The sequence below is a fragment of the Suricata suricatta genome, chromosome 2 (genome assembly GCF_006229205.1).
Source record: "Suricata suricatta isolate VVHF042 chromosome 2, meerkat_22Aug2017_6uvM2_HiC, whole genome shotgun sequence".
Taxonomy (NCBI): Eukaryota; Metazoa; Chordata; class Mammalia; order Carnivora; family Herpestidae; genus Suricata; species Suricata suricatta.
Window position 1 is genome coordinate 177,548,082 of NC_043701.1, and position 8,704 is coordinate 177,556,785.

At 54.2% G+C, this 8,704-nt stretch overlaps 1 protein-coding gene across 8 annotated transcripts in view; it reads left to right on the plus strand.

Moving 5' to 3' along the window:
• TACC2 (transforming acidic coiled-coil containing protein 2) overlaps positions 1-8,704 on the plus strand; it is a 207,658-nt gene that overhangs the window by 195,757 nt on the left and 3,197 nt on the right. For 7 of the 8 annotated variants that reach the window (XM_029932718.1, XM_029932722.1, XM_029932720.1 and 4 more), the window contains 4 exons: positions 150-193; positions 5,773-5,933; positions 6,089-6,195; positions 6,896-7,016. In XM_029932718.1, the coding sequence (XP_029788578.1) occupies positions 150-193; positions 5,773-5,933; positions 6,089-6,195; positions 6,896-7,016 (433 nt within the window). Of the gene's footprint in view, positions 1-149; positions 194-2,726; positions 2,736-5,772; positions 5,934-6,088; positions 6,196-6,895; positions 7,017-8,704 lie in introns of all 8 variants that reach the window. The other variant, XM_029932719.1, reaches the window with a different exon arrangement.

Below are 8,704 nucleotides of genomic sequence, written 5' to 3' on the forward strand. Positions count from 1 at the left end.
CTCTCTCTCTCCTTCTTGCTCTCAAAATAAGTAAATAAACTTCAAGAAAAAAAACAAAGAGTCCAGCTGCTGCCCAGCTCACGGACCCTCGTGTCAGTTAGAAGCCATTCTCTTGTCCTGATTCCAGCGTGTTTTTACTTCCCTCACAGGAAAATCGTGGCCGAGTATGAGAAGACCATCGCGCAGATGATAGGTAGGTGTCCCGACTGCTCGGCTCAAGCCTCCCCGAGGCTTCTGGCCTGGGCAGGGCTTCGGAGCTGGACGCTCAGAGTGGTGCCTCTTCAGCCCCTCTTGCAGCATGAAGTCCTGCCGGGAGGGACCGATTTTAGCCTGTGTGCTGCTGCAGTGAGCGCTCTTCACCGAGGGCCCAGAGCATCCCAGAATGTGAGCCTGGGGGCCTCCTGGAAACACCTGCTAGAATGTTCCTTGGCATCATTCAGGCCTGTGAGAAGCCGTGGCAGTTACGTCAACGGCCACCATTGAGCCACGTCACGGGGAAAGACATTAGAGTTGGTTCCTAGGGTGTTTGGGGTATTTCTTTGCTCATGAGAGAGACGAAGAGTCAAATCCCTCAACTGTAACTTAGACTCAAGGGACAAAATACTCAGCCTTTACGCAGGATTCTAGGGCAAGGACGGTGGGATGCGTGGCGGTCCTGCCGCCTGCCCCCATCTCCACACCCCCCTGCGTGTTACCTGATCTCACTGAGATGGGCATTGACTCAGAATCCACCTTAGTACTGCATCCCTGGCGCCAGTCCTGACGCTGCTTTAAGCTCCAAAGAGACAAGTTCTCTACCACCTGGCCCTTTAAAAATTAAATAAACAATACGGGTAATGAAAAAAGCTCTTGCTGAAGTGCTAAGTGCATTTTTACGCTAATGACCCCTATTCAAAAATGAGGGAATGAGGTTATGACTTGGCAGGGGTGGGGGGCGGGGTGGTGGAGATTTTTGTGTATCTATTTATTTTATTTGCTTAGGTCCATGATACCCAGTTTTTAAAAAGCCTTTTACTGCTATGGACGGGTGAAGTAAAAACCCCAGGTCACCCCACACGGGTTTCCGTGTCAAAGCTGGCCGCTGGGTTCACTGATGACACCTCTCTCTCTCAAACGCTTGGATCTGGAGTCACCCCACCCCACCTCTGGCCTGTCCCAAGAAAAATAAGAGCAGCCCTGGGAACGGTGAAGAAGCCGACAATTGTCTATTCAAAGGAGCTTTCATTTTGGTTTATTAGAATAGAGGCCATTCCTCCCAGATCTCAGGGAAAGTCTATTTGGGTGTTTCTAAGGATCAGCTCATGGCGTATGCTTTCTATCAAATGAAACCTCTTTATTAAATTGGTATAAGAATTTATGAATACATATGGATGAGATAAAAAAAAAAAGCTAAAACTCTTGGACCCCAAGCTGCCTATAAAAGTGGTCAGGAAGGATTTATGTCTTCCAATATACGGCATTTGGCATGCTGAGCACAACCTTTTGGCCTCCTAGAGTCCTGGGCTGTGAAAACGTCACTCAGACCTACCGTGGCTCATCTGGAAATACCCATCTGCATCTCGGAGGTCTACACTGTAATTTTGGCTCTTGGTGGTGACGTTCGGGCCCCTGTTGAGATGGGGGTAAAAGGGCACGAGCCTCTGCCCCCAGAGAAGGCTGCCCAGAGCCATTTGCAAGTGCCCAGCTGGCTATGTTTGATACAAGTAGACATTCCTTCCCTCCTAAAAACTGAAGGGTAAGGATCTCTCTACCTGGCATAAGTGGCAGTCCCTGCTGGACAAAATGATCATTCAGCTCTGATTTCCTCGCAGCATATCTGCCGGTGAGAGTAGTTGGAAGAACATTTCAATTCTAGGCAAGTTGAGAGGGTGAAGCTCAGGCTGCAGGGGTGAAGGCTACGCCCAGCCCTCTCCCCTCTTCCCCAGGCCACTTGCTAGGTTTGGCCAGAGGGTCCCTCTCTTCAAGAGCTGTGATCTCACCCCTCTGAGCATTTTCCTGTTCGGGGTGTTTGAGCGCCCTCCGGTGTCTCCGGCTGCGGCAGCACCGTCACCCCGGGGTGGGGGGCGGGGGTGGTGACAGCGCATGTCCAGTCCTGGTCCCCTGGCCTCAGGCACCTTCCGTGTCCTCTTCATCAGCCACTTTCCAGGCCTTGTTCATCAACTGGTGGGTCTGTGGCTGTCACCTGTCAGTCACTGCTGCAGGGCATTGAGAGCCACCACGGATTTCCAGGTCCTCGTGTCCTTGTAGACGAGGCACAGCCAGGACCCACCATCACCTGGATAGGACCTGCCTTCTCTCTGGGCAGGCTGCGAGCCCTCCCATCTCTTCTCCTTGGCACCCACCGAGCCAGCTTCCCTGGTGGGAGGGAGAACCAGAGCCCCCAGAGCTTGGCAGTTCGGGGCCGAAACTTCACCCCAGCTACGCTAGCCCCTCCGGGCTGCAGCGCGGCTCTCCGGCTTCCGTGTCACCCTCGCAAATGTTCCCCGCCAGCATGACATCTGTCCTGCTGTCATCGTCCGTTGTCGTCCATGTTACTAGCAAGACGATGCTCTCGAGTTCAGATACTGAGTATTTGGGATTCAGAACAAAAAGAGACCTCTGTGCTTTCTGCATTCCAGGTTGTTGCAATTGATTTTTTTTTTTCTGCTTTCCTAACAACTGCCCTGATTATCTGTTTTGCTTCCATTTTTCTGTTGCTTCTTGCCCTTTGCTTGCAAAACAAACAGGCAAGCCTGGTAAGTAAACGCTCCTTCACCTAATTTGACACCTGCCCATTGCAACCCGTGCTTGTTTGCTTGTTTCTGTTTTTGTTACTTTTGCTACTGTGTGTTTGCTGCATTCCCCTGCCCCCTACCCAAAAAACAGGGTTTAACAGTGTTTCGCCTGGTGAAAAAAAAAAAAACCCAGAAAACTCTCCAGGGGCATTGTTCTGTTGTCCAGTCTAGAGCCTTTTGAGTTTGGGGCTGATTTCCTGACATGAAGAACTGACTGCGTTTGTAATTTACAAACAGCTTTGTGAGGCATTGTCACCTCCTCACCCTCCTGGGAACCGGGAAATTTCTATTTTTACAAGCATTTATGGGGAGGGCAGGAAACCCGAGGCAAGCCAAGTCTCAGATCCAGGAAATCAAATCAATTCTGTTTGATAAATGGCTTTTTACAAGCCAAGAGAAATGCATACGTGGCCTCAGATCAGCCCGGAATGTGCATTGTATCGTGTGCTGAGGACTAAGGAAGCAGTTAAAACTTAAAAACAAACATTCAGTTACTGGTGGAACTTCGAGGCATCTTTTCTTTGAGGGGTCTGGGTGTAGCAAGATTGCCGGCGGTTCTTTTTCTCGCTGTACATTAGAATCCCCCATTCATGAGTGACTGATGTGACATCACGCCACTTTGGGGGTGCCCACAATGCTATCAGCGATGGGTCACTGATCCTAGGCTCTTCCTACGAGTCAAAGGCTTTATATACATTTTCATTTAATCTTCCCCCAAATGCCGTGAGTTAAGTACTATGAGCCCCTCTTTCAGTTCAGGAGGCTGAGACTCCCGGATTGGTGGAGCTGGTGAATGTCAGAGCCAGGACGGAACCTGGGCAGTCAGAGCCTGGCGCCTGGGTCCTTCCTCTCTGCCCTGGCAGCGGGAGTCTCTGGAGACAGGGCTGGAGGCACATCAGACGTTTTCCGGGCCTGTGGGTCTCCAAGCGCAGCCCCTGGACCAGCTGCCTCAGCACCATTAGGGAACTTGTCATAGATGCAGCTTCTTGGCTCCACCTGCCAGATCAGAACTCACGGGGGAGGGGGCACAGCCGTCTGTGTTTAAACAAGCCCCCGCTGATTCAGGTGCACGTTGATTAGGACAACGAGGCCCTGAGCTCCTGAGAGTCAGGACTTCGGAGTAAGTTTATATCACAGCTGAAGCTGAAACCCAGGATGTGCGCACCCGCCCTGTTCTGGGCTCTGTCCACAGCACACGGCCAGAATATGACTGACTTCAGGAGACAGGACCATGCCGATTGGTCAGGAACCTAAGGGAAAAAACCCGAAGCAGCACCCCTCTGCTTATTTTTTTAAGGTTTTACTTAAGTTTCAGTTAGTTAAATACAGTGCAGCATTAGCTTCGGGTGTGCAAACACTTCTGTAGTACCTGGGGCCCATTATAAGTGCACCCCTGAATCCCAGCATCCCCCTCCTTCCAGGCCCGCAGAGAGAGATGGTTATGAGCATGGCCTGGGGTCCGGATTGCCAGGTTCTACTCATTCATTCACACCACGGATATGTCTGGGCACCCTGGGGGTCAGGCACTGTCCTAGGCCCTGGGATAAAGACGTGGACAAGACAGGACTCAAGACCTTGCCCTCAGGCAGCGTGCAGCCTAGGCAGCCAGACCGCTGGTATATCCCTGTGTGCATGCACGCCTGACCGCTGCTGGGAAGAGAATGGACCGGAAAGCTGGGAGGAGGCGTTTCCCACAGGTGCTCAGGAAAGCGCCACTGGGGAGGTGGCCTGGTGTCAGGGATTCGAGTGATCAGAGGTCTGGGGCCATAGCTCTGGGACAGGACCGCCTGGGGGGTGCCAGCCACTGTAGCTGCAGGTGGGTATGGAGTTTGGATTTTGCTCCCAGTGCCCGGGGAGGCCCCTGTGGGGCTCTGAGCTGGAGCGGAGTGACCCGGTTTGGACTTAAGGAAGCTGAGTTTGGCGTGTGGGTGCTGGCTTAGGAGCATTAAGTGAATCGAGCAGTCAGCATGGCACCTGACGTGTGGAGCCCCCCGGTGGGCACAGGTTCTGTCTTGTGTCCTCATGGCCAGGGCGATCTGCCCTGGAGGCAGTCCTGGGCAGCAGGGGCCCCGGGGCTGACAGAAGGAGGGCCTGGGCAGCTCCTTCCCCTAGGAGCCGGGAGAGGGGGCTTCTCTTCCCCCAACTGTCTGCCGTCACCCAAGGTCCAGACAGATGGGAGCGAAGGGTTCCTTGCCTCCCCAGACCCGGGACGTGTCGCCACACGCAAGATCATGCCCTGTGGGCAGGGGGCTTTTATGTCAAGTGGCCAGAAACAGCCGTTCCCATAAATGTGAGATGGTCTGCAAGGTGTTCGGGGTGGAGCGGCGGTGGGGTCGGAGGACAGTGCAGCGGCTTCTACGAGGCTCGGCCGCTCTGACCTGGACCAGAAGTCCTCTTCTGGACATCACTGGGAAACTCACCTTGACAGAAAGCGCTCCCGTCTGCCGGAGTTCAGACATTTGCTGCATCGAAGGAAATGTCCGTTTCTGTGCGAAGCAGAATTTCAGGGCTGGCGGTTTGTGGGCTTTGGTTCCTGGGATGTTTTAAGGATGAAGAAACCTTTTTCTTTTTCAGTAACCATGTCTTTCTGTCGATAATATGTAGGAAGGCCTGTTCTCAGAGCCCAGACTTCTGTTCCTTTTTATCTGACTCAACACAAAATTCGGGGGTGATTTTATCCCCCACCTTGTGGATCTGTTTGCCATCATCAACCACACAGAATCACTGGGGCCTCGAATGTCGATGTTTAGGGGTCTGTGGTAGTCAGGCTAAAGAGGGGCGGTGGCTTCCACCCCGACATTGCAGAGGCCCAGGCCTGCGGTGCCAAGACTGTGCATCTCATTCCATTAGAGACAGAGTCTGGCTGGGCTCAGGGAGCGGGTCCGTCCACGTCTGGGCTGCCGCGTGCTTCGACTGAGCTGTGATCGAGGCCACGGTGACCCTGAGACCGGGTTGGGAGCCGCCGGTCCCACCGCCTGTTCTTGGTGTCTCTTGTCAGAGGATGAGCAGAGGGAGAAGTCAGTCTCCCACCAGACCGTCCAGCAGCTGGTCCTGGAGAAGGAGCAGGCGCTGGCCGACCTGAACTCCGTGGAGAAATCTCTGGCCGATCTCTTCAGGAGATACGAGAAGATGAAGGAGGTCCTTGAAGGCTTCCGCAAGGTGTGTGGGTGTGGGAGAAGGTGGAACAGGTCGGGAGAGATTACAGGGAGCCGGCCGTGACCGTCCGGGCTTCACCTGCACCAGGGAGCGCTTGGGGTTCCCAGCACCCAGGGCATTTCTTCCGTGGGTGCGACCTCTGTCCTCTGTCCTGTCAGAATGAAGAGGTGCTGAAGAAATGCGCACAGGAGTATCTGTCCCGAGTGAAGAAAGAGGAGCAGAGGTACCAGGCCCTGAAGGTGCATGCGGAGGAGAAGCTGGACAGGTGAGGCGGCCCGGGGCCTGCTCCCTGTAAGGTTAAATCGGGGGAGTGAGAAAGTCCAAAACAGAGAGACCTGGAAGAGAGACCTGAGCACCCCGTATTAAAGAGCTCTGGTGGAGGTTCCCCGGCTTGGAGGGATCGAGCCTGGGAAGTCTTGGGCGGGGGGGGGCGGCAGTAATAGGGCAGTAGTTCCGGGTGTGTGTCGGGCGGAAGACCTCCTTACAAGGTGAAGAGATGAGGCTAGAGCAGATGACGTGTTTTCCGGGAAGACAGAAAGTTCCAAAATGGTGATCCGTCGGCCATCTTGGTATTGTTCACGGGATGGTCTGTCGGTCATCCTGGTGTTCCTTTCCCTGGGCCCACCAAACCTGTCACTCCCAAGGCCTCTCGGCACCCCTGCCCAGGCGGGCTGGGGGCTCCAGCAACCTTGGCTCAGGAAGAGCAGATAACCCGTCTGTGTTTTTCCCGTGTGAAGGATGCATCTTGTAATTTCCACGGCACCCACTCAAAACACTTTGGCCTCATGGGAATGGGGGTTGGGGGCCAGGGTGGGGGGTTGCTCCTGGGTTCCTAAACCACGGCCCCCGGGAGTGGGCACTGGAACCGGACGGTTCGCCCCCTGGAGCTGGGAGGGGATGGTGGGAAGGGTCTAGGGAAAGGGTGATCCTTTCTGAGCCCCTCTCCCCCCACCCTGTGTCCGCAGGGCCAATGCTGAGATCGCGCAGGTCCGAGGAAAGGCCCAGCAGGAGCAGGCCGCCTACCAGGCCAGTCTGCGGAAGGAGCAGCTCCGCGTGGACGCTCTGGAGAGGACGCTAGAGCAGAAGGTAACAGCCGACGGTCCGCGGGGCCGGGCTTTCCTGCAGCCTCCGCGGCCCCGGGACAGGTGTCCGCCTCATGCGCACACGCTTGCTCTCCTTCCCAAGGAGCCAGTGTAAGGCCAGCCCTTCCCTGTCCTTTCTGCTCTTCCCGAAATTGCTGCCCACTTGGATGTTCATTGCTGGTTTTCACTCCTTTCTGGTGTTCATTCATTCATCACACACCTACTAAAAATCTGCGGTGTGCCAGGCACAGGACTTGACCCCGCATCCCAGACGCTTACTGGCGAGGGGATCAGGTGACCCCCCCCAGAGACCAGGGGCTGATGCAGAAAATGGACCACGTTGGGGTCAAAAGGGCCCCCAGATGTCCTCCCGTTTCTGCGGATGGCGGAAGCCTCCTGAGGTCCCTTAGCCTGTTCTGATTTCCAGTCTAGCCCTCAGTCCACTGTACACACCCTCTCCCCGGGTGTCCGAGTGAGAAACCCCTTCCTCCCAGCAGGGCCGTAGGACTCTGAATCTGGGTACGTGTGGGCCAGGAGGTCCTCCTCCCTGAGTGTGTTTCCAGACCAAACGCCTTATGGTTGGTCCATGAGCTTTCAAGTCCCCTGTGGCCCAGGGTCACATCACTTCTCATGCATCTGGGCCTTAACAGGTAGTCACGGTTGGCATGGGGACGTCCTTTGTGGGCAGACGGCACCAGAAGTCCAACATGCCTCCCAAATGGTGTCTGTTAATCCAGAAGCATCCAGAGGCTTCTGATTGGCCCCCTCCTGTGTTCATGTCTAGCCACTGGGGCTAGCTGTGTTCCCAAGAGGGGTCTGGGCCAAGTAGTGGGCACATACCACCTCTCACATCAGCTAAATGATGTGAAGGGAGGAGCCCTGGGACTCAGAAGACCGAGGTCCTCCCCCCATCACCATACCTCCCCCCTGCCATCCATTATGACCCTGAGCAAGCCTCACACTTCACCTCAGGTTGTAGGTTTCCAATGTCAGAGGTCCAAACCCGAAGATCTGGAAGAGTCCCTCTACCCCGGAGAATGACACCGCTCTAGTGGTCACGTGAATTTCCCGGAGACCCACGTGTCATGGCAGCTTGGCCCCCACGGGGTGCTGGGTCCATAGTCTGTCCTGGCTGGCCAGAGTTCAACCAGAAACCTCACACTCCCAGATCATTTCTGTTCTTTACCTTTTCCTTTTGGGATGAAGATGACAAATGGCCACCATACAGAATTGCGTTTTCTTGAAGAAGAAAGAAAAAGTCTAGATGGTGCCAAAAATGCCAAATCTGTTCAACCGCCTCGATTTTCTAGGCTCTGATCTTGTTCCCAGCAGTAAGCACAGAGTCAGCACCAGCATTTATACATTCTGTATTTCTGAATAGTTAGTGATGAGTAGGTGTTTATTTTTAGGGTTTTTAAATTTTTTAATGTTTATTTATTTTTGAAAGAGAGAGCATGAGCAGGGGAGGGTCAGAGAGAGAGGGAGACACAGAGTCTGAAGCAGGTTGCAGGCTCCAGGCTCCGAGCTGTCAGCACAGAGCCCTGCACGGGGCTCGAACCCACAAACCACAAGATCATTACCTGAGGTGAAGTCAGACGCTTAACCGACTAAGCCACCCAGGCACCCCACGCGAGTATCTATTTTTATTCTTTGAATAAATAATCTATGTGTGGTATATTGGGTGACTCTTGA